Source organism: Mustelus asterias, chromosome 2, assembly GCF_964213995.1.
Source record: "Mustelus asterias chromosome 2, sMusAst1.hap1.1, whole genome shotgun sequence".
Lineage (NCBI taxonomy): Eukaryota > Metazoa > Chordata > Chondrichthyes > Carcharhiniformes > Triakidae > Mustelus > Mustelus asterias.
In genome coordinates, this window is record NC_135802.1 from 124,042,894 (window position 1) to 124,068,747 (window position 25,854).

Below are 25,854 nucleotides of genomic sequence, written 5' to 3' on the forward strand. Positions count from 1 at the left end.
CGAGAGGAAGGGCGTAGGTAAACTTAACCACAGGAAGGCTAGGAAACTGGAAGATTCAGCGAAGATTCAGCTAAAAATCAAGTCAAGGCGGCAAGAATACAGTATAACTGGTGCAAAGTAGGGTGGATGACAGTGGCCAATGCGTCAATGTGTGGTTCTATTGCTTGATGTCTGTATTTGCTGTTACCAGGGACTGATGGTATCCTAAGTGGTGCAGATGGTAATATTGGCTAATAATGGCCAGTATCCACCACAATGGATGCTCCCCACCCTGAGTATAGGAACATCAGGAACCTTTATGAAGGTTTTGCATTTTAATAAAATGGTGGTCCCGGGCCCAGCTTAGGTCATTAGGACTTAGGCAAAACTGCTGGGTAGCAAACGGAAAGCCCACTAGAGGATCCCAGAAGTTACTGGTGAGCAGAGGGTCTTGGGAATGCTTCCCCCTTGGGTGCCTGACCAGGGGTCCAAAAGAAGGGACTGAAGCGAGGTAACTGATTAGGATGGATATGCATTAATAGCTTTAGAATAGACAAGTGTAGTTATGAAAGCTCTTTCTAAGCATGATAGGAAATATTGTCCAGTAAGAAGTTTAACAACACCAGGTTAAAGTCCAACAGGTTTATTTGGTAGTAAAAGCCACACAAGCTTTTACTACCAAATAAACCTGTTGGACTTTAACCTGGTGTTGTTAAACTTCTTACTGTGTTTACCCCAGTCCAACGCCGGCATCTCCACATCACAAATATTGTCCACACAGGATAGGTATAGTATTCTGGGAACTCAACTACCAATCACAAGACATAAAACCTGTTGACCTTCACTCGATGAATAAATAAATGTTTGGATGATATTAGCACAGACTGAAGGGAGGGCATTCCCAGCCTCAGAATGAGACAATACAGTATATCTGCAGCTTGAATAATTATGCTTATTATGTATGTACTAGGAGACTGTACGGGATACCATAGTGAAATGTAATAACTAAAAAATGTAAATATGTTACACAGTATTTGTATCAGAGAGACACCAGAACATAGGAGCAGGCTGTATTCTCCCAACATATACTTGTAAAATAAAGTCCTTGGTTACTCGTAGCTGACAGACTTGAGTGGTCTCTTACACCACAACAAGTGTAAATGATCATGGTTGTTAATAGTATGTGAATTATATTGTTATGATAGACCAATGAAGGGCATTGTTTAATTAAATACTTTGAGCACATATAAATAGGGAGAACTGTGACACTAAGGGCAGAATTTTCCAGCCATGCTCGCCCCAAGGCAAGAAATTCCCGCCTGAGGTCAATGGACCTTTGCATGGTCCGCCAAATTTTCTGTCCTGCCCGCTACAATTCCCGTGGCGGGACAGAAATTTGGCCCTAAGTGTCTGAGAGGCATGTTGAGACTGAACAAAGTCAATAAAACTCAATAAATGTAAACTCTGTGTTTTGGTTTTCATTTCACCAACTGGCTCGGATCCCTTTAATATTGGTAGCTGAAAATGTTTGACCTAAAGGCGAAGATTAGAAACTACAATACTTTTTCAGACAGAAGATTGTAATTGGAGTTATTTTGGAGAAAATGGCTTTTTGGAGCTAGAGGTTCATCAATTAGACACTGAAGACGTTTTAGACAATCTTTTACACTTTATCAACACTATTTGTAATGGGTGTTCTAGCTGTGGACTCATTCAATCGCTGTGTGTTAGACAGCGGGTGCATATCAACAGTAGGTGGAGTGGATTTGGTCAAATGTCACCTAGATATTCTGAACAGTAAAGCCCAAAGTAAGGTCAAGAAATTTGAAAGTTCTACTTACGTCACGTTCGGGGACAATAAATGTTAAAATCACTACAGAGACTGTGATTCCATGTCAAATAGCTGGAGTAAACCATTTTATCAGCACAGATGTAATATCTAGTTACTGTTGAGTAAGCCGTCCATGAAAAAGACTCAAATGAAATAAGATATGGATCAAGATAAGGCTGTTGTTTTGGGGATATATGTAAATTTATAGTTTACACAATTGGGATATTATGGTGTGCTATTAACAAGACCTAACATTTCAAATCATGATGTTAAAGAAGTGTTGTTGACATCGGGTGGAGTTTAAAGGGAAAAGAAAGGCGACTTGTTTTAAAACTACATTTGCAATTTGCACATATTGTCATAGGTAAAAAATCCTACTAAAGGATGCAGGGATAATGTTTGATGAATATCCTCATTTGATGAGATCAGTGAGAAATACACTATATGTAAAAAAAATATAGGCGTACCCTTTCATGGTCTGTTTGAGTCTCCCACTAGCATGAGACTTTACTGAAATGGTAGCAGTGGACTTGAAGGTATGAGATCAGGACAAAAACATTTTTCTCAGACACTTCATAGACATGGCAACTATATTTAGTCTGCCAACAGTAATATATAATAAAGGTAATTGTGGACAAGGTAATGGGAAAATGGATGGGAACTGGATGGGAGCAGCAGTTAATTTCCTAACTGACAGTGGGGCGGGGGGGGAGGGGGGATGTGCAAACTATGAATTTAAAAGTATGTGTGAAAATATGAACATCACAGTAATGAGAACAGCAGCAGCAAGTCCCTTTAGTGATGGGGTTTGTGAAAGAAATCACCCAGTAATTGATGAGATGCTTCACAAAATCTTAGCTGATCATCTGAATACCTGCCCTGACATGGGCAATCCACGTGAAAAATTCATCTCAAATAGTGAGGCCTACAGTCCCGATTAATTAGTTTATGGGAGAAAATACCTTTGGTGATGTGGCATCATTCCATAGTCTTGGAAGAGACTATGAATAATTCAATTTAGTTCAATTCTTTCAGTGCATTTCAATGCCTTCATGCAGATGGGATGGGATTTCAGTGAAAATTTCAGCGAGCTTTACAGCACCTCATAAAGCAATCAGAAATAAATTTTAATCCAGGGAACAAGGTACATTACAAAAGTGAAGGACAGAAAGAGTGGAAAGGCCTGATGAAAAATCAGTAACTTTACAACATGGCAATCAAACTGTTCGGGTACACCCTTGAAGCTAATTGACATTGATTATATATTTACAGAATCTGCACAGATAATAGAAAGTGAACAGGCACCATGCACTTCATGTAGGAACCAATTATGGCCGGTAACAGACAAGTAGCAAGGAGTAGGGAATAACCAGAGCATTTTCAAGTTGGCAAATTGTAATTGATAGAGTATCATAAAGATCAGTGTTGGGACCTAGGCATATAGACTGCGAATTATGTGCCTAAGTTTGCTGTTGATACAGAGTTAGTTGAGAATATAAGCAGTGACGAGAATATAAAGGGGCAACAATGATATAAACAGTTAGTGGGCAGCAATGTGGCAGATGGAGTATATGGGGAAGTGAGTACGTTCACTTTCATGTTAAGAATGGAAAAGCAGAATTTATTTTAAAAGGCACCAAACTTAAATTTGATGTTCAGAGAGACTTAGGTGTACTATGGAACACAGAAAGTTAGCATGCAGCAACTCACCAAAGCTCCTTCAACAGCACCTTGTAAAGTAATAACCTCTACCCAAGGCAGCAAATACATGGGAACACCACCACTCCAAATCACACCATCCTGATTTGGAAGATATCACCATTCCTTCGATATCACTGGGTCAAAATCCTGGAACTTCCTCCAGCATAGTGGGTGTATTTCACAGGGACTGCAGGAGTTCAGGAAGACAGCTCACCACCATCTTCTCAAGGGTAATTTGGGATGGGCAATTTTGTATTGCTAGTGATGCTTACAACTTTCAAAAAATAATGTGTCATTTCATTTAAAATAGGTACAAATCTTATTAACAATTAAAACCCTGCTGTCAAAAGCCACATCTAACAGGAGGCCCAAGACCTGTGATACATTCTAATCCACTGTGGTAAAAGTTTCTATTATTCAAAAACACTAAGATTACTAAATATAATAACCAGCTATACACAGTTCATATGTGCCTTGTATAAATCGGGAAACCATATAAACTTTTCAAAATGGGCTTTGTGGAGGGCTTAACAGTGCAGGCAAAATATTTTTAAATTGCAGATATCTGTCATTTCCTGATGGTAATTCCTGATCTTAGCCCACCTTAACAGCCATGTACTGAGTGCAGGATAGGCTCTTTCGCACAGGAAGAGAGACACAATCAGAGGCAACTCACCCCGGATCACTCTCATGTGCCCCACTGGTCTCTTATAAGCGCCAATGGTAGAATCGTGGGAGTAGGCTGCCTGCCTGTCTGTCTGCCTTCTCAACCGAGGTATGGTATAGGCTGCAGGGAAACCTAAAAGAGGGGAAGAAAATTGTAAAATGGGAAATCCTTTTAAAATCTGAAATGTTGTTCAAAAATCTGCAGTGGTCTTGCATTTGCTATTTTTATGAGAGCCACTAACAATGGTGGCATTAAAATTAGTGTAGGTATGGTCAGTGTGAAAATCTGCATTCTGATCAGCAAGGATGAGGCAGAAAGCACATCCTTCAGGGAAGCACAAACTCTATGTGTTCTTATTCAGCCCTCAGTTCTACGTTATGGCAGAGCACAGACTGATACCTTGGTAAGCCTCATAAATCGAAACCAAAGTTCATTATATCCCCAAAGAATCAACCCAGTTGCATTGAAGTACAAATGCACATTCTGTTCTAGTATCTCCGAGATGCTCAGAATGCCCCAATTCATTGTTTGGAAGCTTCCATAAGTGGAAAGCATTGTTGATAATGTCCTCAGCCAGTTCTGGTCCCACATGCAATCCCTGGACCATTCCACAATATTATGTTCATTCTACAATCACCGGCCACTGTGCACAGTCTAATTCAGGAAGTCACAAAGAAAAACAGTTGTAACAATTGGAACATTATTGCTGATTCCTCAGAATATTGCATTTGGCATTTTGCCCTGAAGTTTAGAGACGCATTTTCAATAAAAAGACACTTCCTTTGTTTCATCTGCTACTTTTCTAAAGGATATGAACGTATTAAAACAGAGCTCCAGCATGGAGTTTGTCTCTGGGATTCCAGATCAGAGAATTGAGCAGAGCTCATCCACATAGCTCCTTAGTTTGAGAAGAGCTTGATGCACAATTAGTGAAATTAGTCACCATAAAATTGTGAATGATCCAAATTGGACTTGTTGAATCTGATTCAGTGATCCCTATCCTTGAGATAACTGGAGCCAAGTCTCCCCAAAGTATTCTTCAAATATCAGCTTGAATGGTATATCATGTAAAGCTGAAGCCATTGTACTGATTGCTCATTCATTCTGGAGTCATCAGTGGTTAGAAACTTCATGTCTTTAATGATGGAATGCAGACATTTTCTCAAATATCAAAGACATGCAAATAGGATAGAGCAGGCCATGAGTTATTGTACTTTGCCTCTGAAGAAATTCTGGTTTAAATCCAGCCAGACCAATGAGAAGAAAAAGCATTTTTGATCGACTGGCAATAAGCCAACAGTGTTGAGAATACCATTCACTGTTATTTGTCATTTATATTAATGATTTGGATGAGAATATAGGAGGCATGGTTAGTAAGTTTGCAGATGATACCAAGATTGATGGCATAGTGGATAGTGAAGAAAGTTATCTCCGATTGCAACAGGATCTTAATCAATTGGGCCAGTGGGCTGATGAATGGCAGATGGAGTTTAATTTAGATAAATGCAAGGTGATGCATTTTGGTAGATTGAACCATGGCAGGACTTACTCAGTTAATGGAAGGGCATTGGGGAGAGTTATAGAACAAAGAGATCTAGGGGTACATGTTCATAGCTCCTTGAAAGCGGAGTCACAGGTGGACAGAGTGGTGAAGAAGGCATTCAGCATGCTTGGTTTCATTGGTCAGAACATTGAATACAGGAGTTGGGACGTCTTGTTGAGGTTGTACAAGACATTGGTAAGGCCACACTTGGAATACTGTGTACAGTTCCGGTCACCCTATTATAGAAAGGATATTATTAAACTAGAAAGAGTGCAGAAAAGATTTACTAGGATGCTACTCGGACTTGATGGTTTGAGTTATAAGGAAAGGCTGGATAGACTGGGACTTTTTTCTCTGGAGAGTAGAAGTCTGAGGGGTGATCTTCTAGAGGTCTATAAAATAATGAGGGGCACAGATCAGCTTGATAGTCAATATTTTTTCCCAAAGGTAGGGGAGTCTAAAACTAGAGGACATAGGTTTAAGGTGAGAGGGGAGAAATACAAAAGTGTCCAGAGGGGCAATTTTTTCACACAGAGGATGGTGAGTGTCTGGAACAAGCTGCCAGAGGTAGTAGTGGAGGCAGGTACAATTTTGTCTTTGAAAAAGCATTTAGACAGTTACATGGGTACGATGGGTATAGAGGGATATGGGCCAAATGCGGGCAATTGGGATTAGCTTAGGGGTTTAAAAAAAAGGGCGGCATGGACAAGTTGGGCCGAAGGGCCTGTTTCCATGCTGTAAACCACTATAACTCTATGACTCTAAGCATTCTTATTTAAAAATGACTTGGAAAATTTAATTTAAAATCAAATTAGGAAGATACATTTAATTCAACCCTATCCAAAATGTTGTATTATTTGCCACTATGTTAGCAGTCTCACACAATGAGATAACATCGATAAATAATATGGGAGCTATAAAAGTACACATTGGTGGAAGTTGGAGTATTTTATTGATGCTGAGATTGATGAAGAATTAATGATCTTGTATTCCCAAAGAGGAACACTTGAAAAGAGTACAGGTTGCAGCTGAAAGACTGCAGCTCTGATTCACCAATCTTTGTTCACTTTGAGCAAATTGGAATCACGAATGAGTCCCAGGTTACGGGACTATATTGTGAGGGGAGATGGTGGCGTAGTAGTAATGCCACTGGGCTAGCAATCCAAAGGTAAAAACAGAAAGTGCTGGATCAACTCAGCAGGTCTGGCAGCACCTGTGGAAAGGAACAAAGTTAATGTTTCGGATCTAAATGATCCTTCTGTAGAACTGAGGAAAGTTAGAAATGTGCAGAATTATATAGTTGGAAAGGGGCTGGAGGAGGTGAGGCAGAATAGAAGGCCAGGAATAAGTCGGGGCAAAGAAGATATGAACAAATTTGTAATGGACGTAAGACAAGGGGAGTGTTAATCGTGGCATTAAGGGATAAAGAGTAATATTAGTGGCAAAAGATGAGAAAGCAGAATGTTAATGGGACAAACTGAACAGCCAGGGACAAATGGCCAAGTAGGGAAGGGGCAGGCCAGTGAGATGAAAAACAACTGACAACAAGCTACAAAAGTTGGGAGGCACGGCGGTTAAGATGGAGGGAGAAGTTCACAGCCTAAATTTGTTGAACTTGATATTAAGTCCAGAAGGCTGTGATGTGTCTAATCAGAAAATTAGTTATCGTTCTTCCAGTTTGCATTGGACATCACTAGAGCTTTGCAGCAGGCCAAGGATGGACATGGGGGCATGAGAGTAAGGAGAGTTGAAACGTCAAGTGATAGGAAGGTTTGGGTCGTGTTTGCACACGAAGCAAAGATGTTCCACAAAGTAAAAGTTAAAGTTAAAAGTTAAAGTTTATTTTTTAGTCACAAGTAAGCTTACATTAACACTGCAATGAAGTTATTGTGAAAATCCCCTAGTCGCCACACTCCTGCGCATGTTTGGGTACACTGAGGGAGAATTTAGCATAGCCAATGCCCCTAGCCAGCACGCCTTTCAGACTGTGGGAAGAAACCGGAGCATCCAAGGGAAACCCACACAGACACGGGAAGAAAGTGCAGACTCTGCACAGACAGAGACCCAAGCCAGGAATTGAACCTGGATCCCTAGCACTGTGAGGCAGCAGTACCACAATGCCATCTTAGTCATCCAGCGTGCATATAATCTTCCCAATGTAGAGAAGACAGCATTGGAAGCAGTTAATACAGTGAACCAAATTGAAGGAAGTGCAAGTGAAATGCTGCTTCACTTGAAAGGAGTGTTTGGGTCATGGACAGTGAGGAGGGAGGAGGTAAAAGGGCCGGTGATGTAACTTCTGCAATTGCAAGGAAAGGTGCTGTGGGAAGGGGATGAAGGGTTGGGGGCGATGGAGAAGTGGACCAAAGTGTCACGGAGAGAGCAGTCCCTGTAGAATGCTGACAGAATGTGAGGGAAGATCTGTCTAGTGGTTGAATTATGCTGGAGTTGACAGATATGACAGAAGATGAGCCTTTGAATGCAAGGGCCGGTGGGGTGAAAAGTGAGGACAAGAGATCTAGGCTAATGCCCAGGGGACACAGGTTCAAATCCCACCACAGCAGCTGGTAGAATTTAAATTAAATTAATAAAATCTGCACCTGAAAGTTTCAATAATCATCATCAGAATGATAGAACTGGTTAAATCTATTAAATTATCTCAGTGACATGTGCACAGCATTGTAAATAGTGTACATATGTGAAGTACTGCTGATGTTATCTATTTCTTTGCTGTCGCTGGGTCAAAATCCTGGAATTCCCTCCCTAACAGCAGTACTTGCACCTCAGGGACTGCAGTGGTCCAAGAAGGCAGCTCACACCACTTTCTGAAGGGCAACTAGGGATGGGCGATAAATCCTGGTCTAGCCAGCGACACACATATCCCGTAAATAAATTTTAGAAATCATAAAAATTGAATGCCAGAACCAACACTTCAATTAAATGTTAAAAGCAGGGGATTATTATTAGCCTCTTTGTAAAAATGTTTGACTGATGTGGTAACATCTTGAAGTGCTAACATCTTGAAGTGCTGTATGAGGGTACATTACACTTATTAAATAGATTACTATACGAAGTTTAGCTGTTAACCCATTGCTTACACACAGCAGAAAATAGAAACAGCTTCTGGATCAAGGGTATGAGGCCTGCTTACAGGGTGCTGTTGAAAGAGAGAACAGTTCTACAAACATTCTCAATTAAACGGGATATGTAATGTTTTCACATTTGGCCATTTCAGACTGTAAATGTACCTACGCTTGTAAGGAATACTAAATCATGCAACTCTTTAAAAATACATTTCATTTAAGTTCCAGATGGACAAGTTACATTACATTAAATAGAGAGAAATACACATTTATTGGTGTGGAGTCAAATGAAGGAAACCTACCAGCAATGTGGTTGGCGATCCTTGTTAGCGGCTTGGGAGGTAGTGCAGGGGGTTGTTTAGGATGGGATTGTTGCTTTGGAGGGGTCTCTTCAACGTTGCAGTGGAAAGCTACAGACTTTTTAGGAGGCAGCAGCGAGAGTGGTTTAGTTGATGAATCTTGCTCAGGGACAAATACCCTATTGTCTGTGGGACTGTCTTCAGCAGCTGGAACACAAACAGAATTAGAGATTTTTAAAATAAACAAGCAAAAAATGATAGAATTCAAGGATCATATAAACATTTATCAAGTTTAACAATCAACATACAATAAATAAAAGAGCAAATGGTTAAACAGAATACATTCTCCCCATATCTGCATGGGTTACTTGCAGGTGCAGCGGTTTCCTCACACAGTCCAAAAATGTGTGGTTTAGGTGGATTGACCATGGTGAATTGCCTCTTAGTGTCCAAAGGTGTGTAGATTAGATGCATTAGCCATGCAAAATGTGCAGGGTTACGGGGATAGAGAGAGGGAGGTGGCCTGGATAAGATACTCTGCCAGAGAATTGGTGCAGACCCGATAGGCCTCACCTGCACTGCAGAGATTCCATAATACTTAAAGTTGCAACATTTCTGTTTGGAGTTTGAACATTCAAATCATTGTGAAATATTTATTTTTAACAAACCAGCTGTCCTTGATAAAATTATAATTTCTGTTAACATTAAATTTGTCTTGTTAATAGATCTGCTCCTAACAGAAATCACTTTAAGCTCTTGTTTGTAGTAATTTGCTGGGTAGGGAGCCTGATTTTGTAAAAGCTCATATTGGAGGTTTGAGTGCTGCCCACAATTTAAAACAGTGGTTTAATCATGGGCTGTTCATATTCACATTTATGATACGTGCTCTCAGTGGGTAAGTCTCTTCCTCATTGTTCCACAGGAGCAGGCTGAGAGTAAGGGAGTGTGTTCCTGCATGTGATTTATTTATTTTTCAGTTAAATTTGTGTTAAAAATCGGAGGGTTTTTTTGCAAAACAGGAAGTAGGCCCAGGAGAAGCCTGGTAAGGTTTAAAAAGGGCTTAGCTTGGAGGTTTCAGCCTCATTGTTCCACAGGAGCAGGCTGAGAGTAAGGGAGTGTGTTCCTGCATGTGATTTATTTATTTATTTTTCAGTTAAATTTGTGTTAAAAATCAGAGGTTTTTTTTGCAAAACAAGAAGTAGGCCCAGGAGAAGCTTGGGAAGTTTTTTGGAGGGTTTAAAAGCAGGCCGCACTTTTGAGCGGGCAGCGTCGGGAGTGGGCAGTGGAGTGAGTGGGAAGTAGAGTGAGAGCTGACGGGCTTTGGCTCATCGGGCTTCGGCGTAAACAGGCAGAGGTGGGGTAGGTTTAGACAGTTTTTTTTTCTGTGTCATTGGAAGAAAGGGGGAATTATGATTGTGACGCCAGTTTGTTGTTCTCAGTGTCTGATGTGGGAGGTCCTGGAGTCAGCTAGCCTCCTGGACGTCCATATCTGCGCCAGGTGCGTCGAGCTGCAGCTCTTAAGGGACCGCGTTGGGGAACTGGAACTGCAGCTCAATGACCTTCATCTGGTCAGGGAGAATGAGGAGGTGATAGATAGGAGTTACAGGCAGGTGGTCACACCGGGGCCACGGGAGACAGACAAGTGGGTCACGGTTAGGAAGGGGAAAGGTCAGGTACTAGAGAGTACCCCAGTGGCTGTGCCCCTTAAAAATAAGTACTCCTGTTTAAGTACTGTTGGGGGGAGCAGCCTACCTGGGGGAAGCAACAGTGGCCGTGCCTCCGGCGCAGAGTGCGGCCCAGCAGCTCAGAACAAACAAAGAACAAAGAACAAAGAACAATACAGCACAGGAACAGGCCCTTCGGCCCTCCAAGCCCGCGCCGCTCCCCGGTCCAGGATTGAATCCTGAATCCAGGATCCCCGCCCAATTTTCCAGCCTATCTACATACTAATATCCTATCCACCGAGCTGTCCCTCACAGCTACGATGCTTTGTTCATCACAACCTATTAACTCACCCCTACCCCCCCATTCCAGACCATGTGATCTCCAGGGAGAGGCGAAAACCCAGAGTGAAAACCCCAGGGCCAATATGGGGAAAAAAAAATCTGGGAAATTCCTCTCCGACCCCCTGAGGCGATCGAAACGAGTCCAGGAGATCACACTGGCCCTGATCGGAAAATGCTTCCCAACCCTATTCATTTCCACTTCCACGAACACCATCTGAATTCCCTGCCCCCGAGACAGGTTCCCAACTATCCGCAGTCTCGCTCTGTACTGGCACCAGCAAGATGATCATAGAATGAAGCCTTGAAACGAGAAACAAAGAACAATTAGCCCGCGCCGCTCCCTGGTCCAAACTAGACCACTCTTTTGTATCCCTCCATTCCCACTCCGTTCATATAGCTGTCTAGATAAGTCTTAAACGTTCCCAGTGTGTCCGCCTCCACCACCTTGCCCGGCAACACATTCCAGGCCCCCACGACCCTCTGTGTAAAATATGTCCTTCTGATATCTGTGTGAAACCTCCCCCTCTTCACCTTGAACCTATGACCCCTCGTGAACGTCACCACCGACCCGGGGAAAAGCTTCCCACCGTTCACCCTATCTATGCCTTTCATAATTTTATACACCTCTATTAAGTCTCCCCTCATCCTCCGTCTTTCCAATGAGAACAACCCCAGTTTCCCCAATCTCTCCTCATAACCAAGCTCCCAAGAAGGGGAGGGAAAGGGAGGATGAGCAAACTGACCACAGCACCAGGGTACAGGGAGCCATCCAAGTGGGGGGAGAAACAAAAAATGTCGTAGAAATTGGGGATAGTACACTTTTGGATGCTGTTGGGGAGGACGACCTAGCAGGGGTAAGCCATGGTGTACAGGTCACTGGCTCAGAGTCTGTCCTTGTGGCTCAGAAGGGAAGGGGGGAGAGGAGTAGGGGATTAGTCATTGGGGACTCCATAGTTAAAGGGACGGATAGGAGATTCTGCAGGAACGAGAGAGACTCGCGGTTGGTGTGTTGCCTCCCAGGAGCCAGAGTCCGCGATGTCTCGGATCGTGTTTTCGATATCCTTAAGGGGGAGGGGGACCAGCCCCAAGTTGTGGTTCACATAGACACTCAAGACATAGGTAGGAAAAGGGATGGGGATGTAAGGCAGAAATTCAGGGAGTTAGGGTGGAAGCTTAGGGCTAGAACAAACAAAGTTGTTATCTCTGGTTTGTTACCCGTGCCACGTGATAGTGAGGAGAGGAATGGGAAGAGAGAGCAGTTGAACACGTGGTTACAGGGATGGTGCAGGAGGGAGGGTTTCAGATACCTGGACAATTGGGGCTCTTTCTGGGGTAGGTGGGACCTCTACAAGCAGGATGGTCTGCACTTGAACCAGAGGGGTACTAATATCTTGGGGGGGAAATTTGCTAATGCTCTTCGGGAGGGTTTAAACTAATTCAGCAGGGGGGTGGGTACCTGAATTGTAGCTCCGGTGTACAGGAGGTTGAGACTCGTGAGGTCATGGATGAGGTTTCAGAGTCGCAGGAGTGTAGTGGCAGGCAGGAAGGCAGTTTGAAGTGTGTATACTTCAACGCCAGGAGCATCCGGAATAAGGTGGGTGAGCTTGCAGCATGGGTTGGTACCTGGGATTTTGATGTTGTGGCTATCTCGGAGACATGGATAGAGCAGGGACAGGAATGGTTGTTGCAGGTTCCGGGGTTTAGATGTTTCAGTAAGTGCAGGGAAGGAGGTAAAAGAGGGGGAGGTGTGGCATTGTTAGTCAAGGACAGTATTACGGTGGCAGAAAGGACATTTGATGAGGACTCGTCTACTGAGGTAGTTTGGGCTGAGGTTAGAAACAGGAAAGGAGAGGTCACCCTGTTGGGAGTTTTTTATAGACCTCCGAAAAGTTCCAGAGATGTAGAGGAAAAGATTGCAAAGATGATTCTGGATAGGAGCGAAAGTAACAGGGTAGTTGTACTGGGGGACTTTAACTTTACAAATATTGACTGGAAAAGCTATAGTTCGAGTACTTTAGATGGGTCAGTTTTTGTCCAGTGGGTGCAGGAAGGCTTCCTGACGCAGTATGTAGATAGACCAACAAGAGGCGAGGCCACATTGGATTTGGTACTGGGTAATGAACCAGGCCAGGTGTTAGATTTGGAGGTAGGTGAGCACTTTGGTGATAGTGACCACAATCCGGTTACGTTTACTTTAGCAATGGAAAAGGATAGGTATATACCAAAGGGCAAGAGTTATAGCTGGCGGAAAGGAAATTATGATGCGATTAGGCGAGATTTAGGTGGCATAGGTTGGGGAAGGAAACTGCAGGGGATGGGCACAATTGTAATGTGGAACTTGTTCAAGGAACAGCTATTACACGTCCTTGATAAATATGTACCTGTCAGGCAGGGAGGAAGCAGTTGTGTGAGGGAACCGTGGTTTACTAAGGAGGTTGAATCTCTTGTGAAGAGGAAGAAGGAGACTTATGTAAAGATGAGACATGAAGGCTCAGTTAGGGCACTTGAGAGTTACAAGTTAGCCAGGAAGGACCTAAAGAAACAGTTAAGAGCCAGGAGGGGACATGAGAAGTCTTTGGCAGGTAGGATCAAGGAAAACCCTAAAGCTTTCTATAGGTATGTCAGGAGTAAAATAATGACTAGGGTAAGATTAGGGCCAGTCAAGGACAGTAGTGGGAAGTTGTGCGTGGAGTCTGAAGAGATAGGAGAGGGACTAAATGAATATTTTTCGTCGGTATTCACACTGGAGAGGGACAGTGTTGTTGAGGGGAGTACTGAGATGCAGGCTGTTGGACTGGATGGGATTGATGTTCATAAGGAGGAGGTGTTAGCAATTCTGGAAAGGGTAAAAATAGATAAGTCCCCTGGGCCGGATGGGATTTATCCTAGGATTCTCTGGGAGGCTAGAGAGGAGATTGCAGAGCCTTTGGCTCTGATCTTTGGGTCGTCATTGTCTACAGGAACAGTGCCAGAAGACTGGAGGATAGCAAATGTTGTCCTCTTGTTCAAGAAGGGGAGTAGGGACAACCCTGGTAATTATAGACCGATGAGCCTTACTTCTGTTGTGGGCAAAGTATTGGAAAGGATTATAAGAGATAGGATTTATAATCACCTAGAAAGGAATAATTTGATTAGGGATAGTCAGCACGGTTTTGTGAAGGGTAGGTCATGCCTCACAAACCTTATTGAGTTCTTTGAGAAGGTGACCAAAGAGGTAGATGAGGGTAAAGCGGTTGATGTGGTGTATACGGATTTCAGCAAAGCGTTTGATAAGGTTCCCCATGGTAAGCTTTTGCAGAAAATACGGACACATGGGATTGAGGGTGATTTAGTGGTTTGGATCAGGAATTGGCGAGCTGTAAGAAAACAAAGGGTGGTGGTTGATGGGAAATATTCATCCTGGAGTTCAGTTACTAGTGGTGTACCGCAAGGATCTGTTTTGGGGCCACTGCTGTTTGTCATTTTTATCAATGACTTGGATGAGGGTGTGGAAGGATGGATTAGTAAATTTGCGGATGACACTAAAGTCGGTGGAGTTGTAGACAGTGCGGAGGGAAGTGGCAGGTTACAGAGGGACATAGATAAGCTGCAGAGCTGGGCTGAGAGGTGGCAAATGGAAAAGTGAGAGGTGATTCACTTTGGAAGGAGTAACAGGAATACAGAGTACTGGGCTAAAGGTAAGATACTTTGTAGTGTGGATGAACAGAGGGATCTGGGTGTCCATGTGCATAGATCCCTGAAAGTTGGCACCCAGGTTGATAGGGTTGTTAAGAAGGCGTATGGTGTGTTAGCTTTTATTGGTAGAGGGATTGAGTTTCGGAGCCATGAGGTCATGCTGCAACTGTACAAAACTCTGGTGCGGCCGCATTTGGAGTATTGCATGCAGTTCTGGTCGCCGTATTATAGGAAAGATGTGGAAGTGTTGGAAAGGGTGCAGAGGAGATTTACCAGGATGTTGCCTGGTATGGTGGGAAAATCGTATGAGGAAAGGCTGAGGGGCTTGAGGTTGTTTTCGTTAGAGAGAAGAAGGTTAAGAGGTGACTTAATAGAGGCATACAAGATGATCAGAGGATTAGATAGGGTGGATAGTGAGAGCCTTTTTCCTCGGATGGTGTTGGCTAGCACGAGGGGACATAGCTTTAAATTGAGGGGTGAGAGATATAGGACAGATGTTAGAGGTAGGTTCTTTACTCAGAGAATAGTAAGGGCGTGGAATGCCCTGCCTGCAGCAGCGGTGGGCTCGTCAAAATTGAGAGCGTTCAAGTGGTTATTGGATAAACATATGGATGATATTGGAATAGTGTAGATTAGAGGGGCTTTAGATTGGTACCACTGGTCGGCGCAACATCAAGGGCCGAATGGCCTGTACTGCGCTGTAATGTTCTATGTTCTATGGAAGCACCATCAGAAAATAAATTTTCTCCTGGTGTGGAGCTTCTTATTGTGAGAAACTTACAGGTACTCGGGAATTGAAAACTATGAGGGTGACTGAAAATTGCACATAGCTTGTTGGCTTCAGACTTGACTTCCTGACAGGTATCCCCAGTGTGAGGCACAGTGTCAGAAATGTTAATTTATAACCTTTTTCTGATCAAAAGAGCAAAATTGTTTTTAAACGTCTTCTAAGAATGAAGGCAAGGAAAGGATTTTCCCTGCAGTCTTCACCATCCCGCAATTCAGGCTCAAATGGAGGTCAGAAGTATGTATTGGGTGGGAAGCTGTCACTCAATGTGAGTTAACCCAAATTGGACAATTATTGGCCAGGCGTGTCATCCATTTGCAGATGGCAGGTTTGTTTCTGAAGCTGGAGAGCCAGTAAATAGCTCTCTAGCCTGGAAGTAGCAGCAGGGTGCAAGGTAAGCAAAGGAGAATGTGTCACAAAACGGAGGTGATCTCCCTAACATGTTAAAGTGCAAAATAAAAAAAGGTAGGTTATAGGAAAACCCCTCCACAGGGTTGTCTGTGGCTGCAGCTGACCTCATGCAGACAGGAAGGGCCTCTAAGCCTCAGGGCTTGGGATAAGGGGGTACACAATGAGGTGTGTAGTGGTATGCTTATTGGATGATTAGTCCACCCAGGGTACTGCCCTGTGTTGAATCCCACCACAACAAATGATGTCATTTGAAATCAACAAAAATAATCTGGTATTAAAAGTCTAATGATGACCATGAAACTATTGTCAATTGAAACAAAAATCCATCTTGTTCACTAATGTAATTTAGGGATGAAAATCTGCCTTTCTTACCTGGTCCTGACCCACAAAAATGTGGTTGATTCTTAAATATCTCATGAATTGGCCAAGCAAGCTATTCAATTGTGTCAAACTGCTACAAAGTCAATGAAAAGCAATGAAACTGGATGCACCACCCGGCATCGACCTACGCACGGGAAATGGCAACTGCAAACCCAGCAATTTGGTTGATTAGGAAGAACCTGCATGGATTTCAAAAGGAGAAATTATGTTTAACTAACTTGCTCGAGATTTTTGAGGAGGTAACAGAAAGGGTTGATGAGGGGAATGCTGTTGATGTGGCGAACATGGACTTTCAGAAGGCATTCAATACAGTGCCACACAATAGACTTGTGAGAAAAGTTATAGCTCATGGAATAAAAGGGTTAGTAGCAACATGGATATAAAATTGATATAAGAGGAAGGAAAGTGTAATTAATGGTCAATGGTTATTTTTGGGCTGGAGGAAGGTTTGTAGTGACGTACCCCAGGTACGTCAGTACAAACCTTTACTTCTTTTACTGATATATGTCAATTACCTAGATCTTGGTGTGTAGAAGAAAATGTCAAAGTTTGTAGATGACACACTTCAAAGTTTTGTGACGAGGACAGTGTAGAACTTCAAAAGGACATAGATAATTGGTGGAGTGGGCAGATAGGTGGCAGATTAAGTTTAATGCAGAGCAGTGTGTAGTGTCATAGTCATGGAGGTTTACAGCATGGAAACAGGCCTTTTGGCCCAACTTGACATGCCACCCAGTTTTTACCATTAAGCTAGTCCCAATTTTCTGCATTTGGCCCATGTCTCTCTATACCAATCTTCTCAAGTAACTGTCTAAATGCTTTTTAAAAGACAGAATTGTACCTGCCTCTACTACTACCTCTGGCAGCTCGTTCCAGAGACTCACAACCCTCTGTGTGAAAAAATTGCCCCTCTGGACCCTTTTGTATCTCTCCCATCTCACCTTAAACCTATACCCTCTAGTTTTAGAAGGAGATGATGTTGACTATCTACCTGATCTGTGCCCCTCATTATTTTATAGACCTTTATAAGATCACCCCTAAGCTTCCTAGGGTCCAGGGAAACCCCTGGGCATTGGCACCAAATAAACTTGTTGGACTTTAACCTGGTGTTGTTAGACTCCTTACTGTGTTAACCCCAGTCCAATGTCGGCATCTCCACATCATTGGCACCTTGGCATTGCCAGCCTGTGCCCCAGCACTGCCCAAGGGGGCAAGGTACCAATGCCCAGGGAGCACCTTGGCACTGCCCATCGGGCATGGGGCAGTGCCAAGGGGGCAGGGCCTATGGAGTGGCGATCGGTGGGGTTGGGGGGGGGTTCCACTGCCGCTCTGCAGACAGGATCGATGGGGAAGGAGGGAGGCCAGTGATCGGGGCGGGGGAGTTGTCAGTCTGCTCGTGGGTCGGGACTGCAAGATGGGGGGGAGGGGCGGTCGGCACTGTCGGGGGGGAATTAGAAGGGGTGGGCTTGAGATCGGAGCTGGCCGAGGGGGGTTTGGGGCTGGCCCAGGAATGATTGGGCGGAGGGGGGGTGGAGGGCAATGATTGGGCTGTGGGGGGAGGGCCGGCATTGCAAGGATCGCAGGGCTAGCCAGCGATCGAGCTGGCCAGCAATTGCGAGGCCGGCAGTGCGGGGCTACTGGTCAGCGCATGCACAGTAGCACTCTCAGTGCACCAATTTCATCCTTTCCAAGGGAAAGGCCCCACCCACTGATTGACAATAATATACAGGGTAGTGACCTCTGCAGTGCATAGGGTGTGGGAGATTCTTCTCTGAACTCCGACTGAAAAAAACAGCATGAATTACTCCAGTTTTCACGCGAATTCGACACTTAGAATTCTTTTGGGAGAATTCCGGCCAGTATTTTAAGTGTGGCCTTACCAATGTCTTGTATAACTTCAACAAGACGTACAACTCCTGTATTCAGTGTCCTGACCAATGGAACAAAGCATGCCGAATGCCTTCTTCACCACCCTGTCCACCTGTGACTCCACTTTCAAAGAGCTATAAACCTGTACCCCTAGATCACTTTGTTCTATAACTCTCCCAGCGCTCTACCATTAACTGAGTGAGTCCTGTCCTGGTTTAAATGCATCTACCAAAATGCATCACTTCGCATTTATCTAAATCAAACTCCACCTTGGTGTTATCTGCAAACCTACTAACCATGTCTCCTAAATTCTCATCCAAACCATTTATATAAATGACAAATAAAAGTGGACCCAACACCAATCCCTAAGGCACATCGCTGGTCACAGGCCTCCAGTTTGAAAAAACGACCCTCTACAACCACCCTCTGTCATCAAGCCAATTTTGGACCCAATTGGCTACCTCATCCTGGATCCTGTGAGATTTAACCTTATGCAACAACCTACCATGCGGTACCTCGTCAAAGGACTTGCTAAAGTCCACGGAGACAATGCTGACTGCACTGCCCTCATCTACCTTCTTGGTTACCCCTTCAAAAAATACAAATTCATGAGACTTGATCTTCGATTCACAAAGTCATGCTGACTGTCCCTGATCTTTGCCTCTCTAAATGCCTGTAGATCCTGCCTCTCAGAATACCTTCTAACAACCTATCCACTACAAATGTTAGGCTCATCAGCCTTTAGTTCCCAGGCTTTTCCCTAACAAAGGCACAACACAACCCTCCAATCTTCAGGCACCTCCCTTGTGGCTGTTGATGATTTAAATATCTCTGCTAAGGGACCCGCAAATTCCTCCCTAGCCTCCCACAACGCCCTGGGGATACACTTTATTAGGTCCCGGGATTTATCTACCTTGATGCACGAGGTGATGCATTTTGATAGGAAGAATATGGAGAGGCAATATAAAATAAGGGGTAAAATTCTTAAAGGGGTGCAGAAGCAGAGGAACGGGGTGTATATGTGCATAGATCATTGAAGGTGGCAGAACAAGTCGAGGGGGCAGTTAATAAAACATATAGCATTCTGGCCTTTTTAATCGTAGAATCATAGAATCCCTATATTGCAGAAGAAGGCCATTTGTCCCATTCAGCCTGCACCAACAACAATCCCAGCTAGGCCTATCCCCATAAATGAATTGATAGGTGATAGTCAGCATGGTTTTGTGGCAGGTAGGTCGTGCCTTACTAACCTTATTGAGTTTTTTGAGAAAGTGACCAAGGAGGTGGATGGGGGCAAGGCAGTGGACGTGGTATATATGGATTTTAGTAAGGCGTTTGATAAGGTTCACCATGGTAGGCTTCTGCAGAAAATGCAGATGTATGGGATTGGGGGTGATCTAGGAAATTGGATCAGGAATTGGCTAGCGGATAGGAAACAGAGGGTGGTGGTTGATAGTAAATATTCATCATGGAGTGCGGTTACAAGTGGTGTACCTCAGGGATCTGTTTTGGGGCCACTGCTGTTTGTAATATTTATTAATGATCTGGATGAGGGTATAGTTGGGTGGTTTAGCAAATTTGCTGATGACACCAAAGTCGGTGGTGTGGTAGACAGTGAGGAAGGGTGTCGTAGTCTGCAGGAAGACTTAGACAGGTTGCAAAGTTGGGCCGAGAGGTGGCGGATGGAGTTTAATGCGGAGAAGTGTGAGGTAATTCACTTTGGTAGGAATAACAGATGTGTTGAGTATAGGGCTAACGGGAGGACTTTGAATAGTGTGGAGGAGCAGAGGGATCTAGGTGTATGTGTGCATAGATCCCTGAAAGTTGGGAATCAAGTAGATAAGGTTGTTAAGAAGGCATATGGTGTCTTGGCGTTTATTGGTAGGGGGATTGAATTTAGGAGTCGTAGCGTTATGTTGCAACTGTACACAACTCTGGTGCGGCCGCACTTGGAGTACTGTGTGCAGTTCTGGTCCCCACATTACAGGAAGGATGTGGAGGCTTTGGAGAGGGTGCAGAGGAGGTTTACCAGGATGTTGCCTGGTATGGAGGGGAGATCCTATGAGGAGAGGCTGAGGGATTTGGGATTGTTTTCGCTGGAAAGGCGGCGGCTAAGAGGGGATCTTATTGAAACATATAAGATGATTAGAGGTTTAGATAGGGTGGATAGTGATAGCCTTTTTCCTCTGATGGAGAAATCCAGCACGAGGGGGCATGGCTTTAAATTGAGGGGGGGTAGTTATAGAACCGATGTCAGGGGTAGGTTCTTTACCCAGAGGGTGGTGAGGGATTGGAATGCCCTGCCAGCATCAGTAGTAAATGCGCCTAGTTTGGGGGCGTTTAAGAGATCCGTAGATAGGTTCATGGACGAAAAGAAATTGGTTTAGGTTGGAGGGTCACAGTTTTTTTTTTTAACTGGTCGGTGCAACATCGTGGGCCGAAGGGCCTGTTCTGCGCTGTAATGTTCTATGTTCTATGTTCTATAACCCCACGTATTTACCCTGCTAATCGCTCTGACACTAAAGGGCATGGTCAATCAACCTAACCCCACATATTTGGACTGTGGGAGGGAACCGGAGCACCCAGAGAAAATCCACACAGACACGGGGAGAACGTGCAAACTCAACACAGACAGTCACCCGAGGCCAGACTGAACCTGGTTCCCTGGCACTGAGGCAGCAGTGCTAACCACTATGCATTCCTAGTAATAGGGGCATAGAGTAAAGGAGCGAGGAGGTTATACTGAACTTATACAGGATACTAGATAGACCTCGGATGGAATATTGTGTACAATTCGGGGCACCACACCATTGGGAGGATGTGAATACATTGGAGAGAGGCCAGAAAAGATTTACAAGAATGGTTCCAGGATTGAGAAATTTTAATTATGAGGATAGATTGGAGAGACTGGGATTGTTCTCCTTGAAGAGAAGAAGGCTGAGAGGAGATTTGATAGAGATGTTTAAAATCATGAGGGCTGGACAGAGTGGATAGAGAGAAACTGTTCCCCCTCATAAAGGGATCAAGAACTAGAAGACACAGGTCCAAGGCGATTTGCAAAATAAGCAAATGTGATCTGAGGGAAAAAAAAGATTCATACAGCAGAAGGGTGCTGGGAACTAGAACAGGAGGCAAATAAGTGTAGGGACTGGGGAAGAAAGTGAGACTGAGATAAACATAGTGCAGAGTGAGAGCAGACAGAGGGAAGCAGTGGGCTTGGTAGGAATGGAGGTCTGGAGTGCATTTGTTTCAATGCAAGAAGTATAACAAGTAAAACTGATGAACTGAGAGCCTGGATTACGGAATAGAATTATGATGTTATTGCAATTATTGAGGCATGGTTAAAGGAGGAACAGAACTGGCAGCTTAACATTCTCAGATATCGCTGTTTTAGAAGGGACAGAAGGGGAAACAAAAGGGGTGGGGAGTTGCATTTCTGATTAGGGAGCACATCACAGCTGTGTTGAGGGAGGACACATTGGAGGCATTATGGGTGCAGCTCAGGAATAGGAAGGGTGAAATCACAATTTTGGGAGTGTACAAAGAACAAAGAACACTATAGCACAGAAACAGGCCCTTCGGCCCTCCAAGCCTGCGCCGATCACGTTGTCCTATCTAGACCTGTATCCCTCTATTCCCCGCCTGTTCATCCAGATAAGTCTTAAATGTCGCTAATGTGTCTGCCTCAATCACCACACTTGGTAGTGCATTCCAGGCCCCACCACTCTGTGTAAAAAACTTCCCCCGCACAGCTCTTTTGTACCTTACCCCGCTCCCACAGCCCCCCCCCCCCCCCCCACCCACACACACACACACACACACACACACACACACCCCACCCCACCCTTACCTTGAACTTGTGCCCCCTCATAATTGTCATTTCTGCCCTGGGAAAAAGCTTCCAACTGTTCACCCTATCTATGCCCCTCATAATTTTATGAACTTCTATTAGGTCACCCCTCAGCCTCCCTCTTTCCAGGGAGAACAATCCCAGTTTATTCAATCTCTCTTCAGAGCTAATACTCTCCATACCAGGCAACATCCTGGTAAACCTTTTCTGTACTCTCACCAAAGCCTCCACATCCGACTGGTAGTGTGGTGACCAGAATTGGACACAGTATTCCAAATGTGGCCTAACCAACGTTTTATATAACTGTGACAGAATTTGCCAACTTTTATACTCGATGCCCTATCTGATGAAGGCAAACATGCCATATGCTTTCTTCACCACCTTTTCTACCTGTGCTGCCACTTTCAAAAATCTGTGGACCTGCATGCCCAGATCTCACTGTGTCTATGTTCCTGATGGTTCTGCCATTTATTTATAGCTCTCATCTGAATTGGATCTACCAAAATGCATCACCTCGCATTTGGCCAGGTTAAATTCCATCTGCTATTTCTCCACCCAGTTTTCCAGCCCATCTAAATCATGCTGTATTCTCTGACAATCTTCATCACTACCTGCAACTCCAGTAATCTTAGTATCATCAACAAACTTGCTAATCAGACCAGCTATGTTTCTTCCAAGTCACTTATACATATCTGTGGAATACCACTAGTTACAGACCTCCATTCTGAGAAACACCCTTTCACCGCTACCCTCAGTCTTCTATGGCCACGCCAATTCTGAATCCATCTAGCTAGTTCACCCTTGATCCCATGTGATTTAATGTTTTGCATCGGCTGCCATGAGGGACCTTGTCAAATGCTTTACCAGGTCCATGTAGACAACATCCATGGCCCTTCCCTCATCAATCATTTTTGTCACCTCCTCAAAAAACTCAATTAAATTAGTGAGACATGACCTCCTTCATACAAAACCATGCTGTCGGTCACTAATAAGACCATTCAGTTCCAAATGTGTATAAATCCTATCTCTAAGAATCTTGTCCAACAATTTTAACTTCACAGACGTCAAGCTCACTGGCCTATAATTACCCGGGTTACCCTTGCTACCCTTCTTAAATAATGGAACAACACTGGCTATCCTTCAATCCTCTGGGATCTCACCTGTGGCCAATGAGGAAAAAAAGATTTCTGTTCATGTTCATAGCTCCTTGAAAGTGGAGTCACAGGTGGACAGAGTGGTGAAGAAGGCATTCGGCATGCTTGGTTTCATCGGTCTGAACATTGTATACAGGAGTTGGGACGTCTTGTTGAAGTTGTACAAGACATTGGTAAGGCCACACTTGGAATACTGTGCAATTCTGGTCACCCTATTATAGAAAGGATATTATTAAACTAGAAAGAGTGCAGAAAAGATTTACTAGGATGCTACCGGGGCTTGATGGATTGAGTTATAAGGAGAGGCTGAATAGACTGGCACTTTTTTCTCTGGAGCATAGGAGGCTGAGGGGTGACCTTATAGAGGTCTATAAAATAATGAGGGGCATAGACAAGGTAGATAGTCAATATCTTTTCCCAAAGGTAGGGGAGTCTAAAACTAGAGGGCATAGGTTTGTGAGAGGGGAGAGATACAGAAGGGTCCAGAGGGGCAATTTTTTCACACAGAGGGTGGTGAGTGTCTGGAACAAGCTGCCAGAGGTAGTAGTAGAGGCGGGTGTAATTTTATCTTTTAAAAAGCATTTAGTTACATGGGTACGATGGGTATAGACGGATATGGGCCAAATTCAGGCAACTGGGATTAGCTTAGGGGTTTTAAAAAAAAAAGGGCGGCATGGACAAGTTGGGCCAAAGGTTTCATCGGGCCTGTTTCCATGCTGTAAACCTCTATGACTCTATGTTAGAGGCCCAGCAATTTCATCTCATCTCCCTCAGTAATCTGGGATAGATGCCATCTGGCTCTGGGACTTTGTCGACCTTAATGCTTTTTAATACACTGAACACTTCCTACCTCATAATGATGACTGGTTCTACAGGTTTATATATCCCTCTGAGACACCACCAATCACTGTGTCCCTCTCCTTTGTGAATACCGTTTCCAAGTACTCATTAAGGACCTCACCCACTATAGACCTCCCCACAGGCCACAGAAGACAGAGGAGCAGATGTAGTCAGCCACTGGAAAGGCGAGAAAAAAGCAGGTAGTTGTGGTGGGTGACTTTAACTCTCCCCATATTGACTTGCACTCCCTTAGAGCTAGGGGATTGAATGGTGAGCAATTTGTTAGATATGCCCAGGAGGGTCTTTTGATACAAGCATGTTGACAATCCAATCAGGCGGGGGCCATTCTAGACTTGGTCTTGGGGAATGAGGTGGGCCAGGTGATCGGTGTTTTAGTTGGGGGGGTGGGGGTATTTTGGGCTTAGCGACCATAATTCCATAAGATTTCAGATAAACATTGATAAGGATAAGCGTTTGACAAAGTCCCTCATGGTAGGCTGGTGAAAAAAGTTGGATCTCATGGGATAAAGGGGGAGGTGGCTAGATGGGTGGAGAACTGGCTTGGTCACAGAAGACAGAGGGTGGTAGTGGAAGGATCTTTTTCCGGCTGGAGACCTGTGACTAGTGGTGTTCCGCAGGGCTCTGTATTGGGACCTCTGCTGTTTGTGATTTATATAAATGATCTGGAAGAAGGTGTGACTGGGGTGATCAGTAAGTTTGCGGACGACACAAAATTGGCAGGACTTGCAGATAGTGAGGAGCATTGTCAGAAGCTACAGAAGGATATAGATAGGCTGGAAATTTGGGCAAAGAAATGGCAGATGGAGTTCAATCCTGATAAATGCGAAGTGATGCATTTTGGTAGAAATAATGTAGGGAGGAGCTATACAATAAATGGCAGAACCATAAAGGGTGTAGATACACAGAGGGACCTGGGTGTGCAAGTCCACAGATCCTTGAAAGTGACGTCACAGGTGGAGAAGGTGGTGAAGAAGGCATATGGCATGCTTGCCTTTATAGGACGGGGCATAGAGTATAAAAGTTGGGGTCTGATGTTGCAGATGTATAGAACGTTGGTTCGGCCGCATCTGGAATACTGCGTCCAGTTCTGGTCGCCACACTACCAGAAGGACGTGGAGGCTTTGGAGAGAGTACAGAGGAGGTTTACCAGGATGTTACCTGGTATGGAGGGGCTTAGTTATGAGGAGAGATTGGGTAAACTGGGGTTGTTCTCCCTGGAAAGACGGAGGATGAGGGGAGACTTAATAGAGGTGTATAAAATTATGAAAGGCATAGATAGGGTGAACGGTGGGAAGCTTTTCCCCAGGTCGGTGGTGACGTTCACGAGGGGTCATAGGTTCAAGGTGAACGGGGGGGAGGTTTAACACAGATATCAGACGGACATATTTTACACAGAGGGTGGTGGGGGCCTGGAATGCGCTGCCAGGCAAGGTGGTGGAGGCTGACACACTGGGAACATTTAAGACTTATCTAGACAGCCATATGAACGGAGTGGGAATGGAGGGATACAAAAGAATGGTCTAGTTTGGACCAGGGAGTGGCGTGGGCTTGGAGGGCCGAAGGGCCTGTTCCTGTGCTGTATTGTTCTTTGTTCTTTGACAAGAGTGGCTCTTGGGTGAGGGTGCTTAATTGGGTGAGGGCCAATTACATCTACAGGATGCTATTGGGAAGAAAGAACAGGAGATAAAAGAGGGGGGGGGGGTGTTGCATTTTTTATTAGGGAGAACATCACGGCAGTACTGAGAGGGGATATTTCT

The 25,854-nt window shown here is 44.3% G+C and overlaps 1 protein-coding gene across 1 annotated transcript in view; it reads right to left on the reverse strand.

Annotated features, from left to right (window-relative positions):
• Nucleotides 1-25,854, reverse strand: part of phactr1 (phosphatase and actin regulator 1) — a 550,549-nt gene that overhangs the window by 303,775 nt on the left and 220,920 nt on the right. The window contains exon 4 of the mRNA XM_078200644.1: nucleotides 9,107-9,310. Coding sequence (XP_078056770.1) covers nucleotides 9,107-9,310 — 204 coding nt within the window. The remainder of the gene's footprint in view (nucleotides 1-9,106; nucleotides 9,311-25,854) is intronic.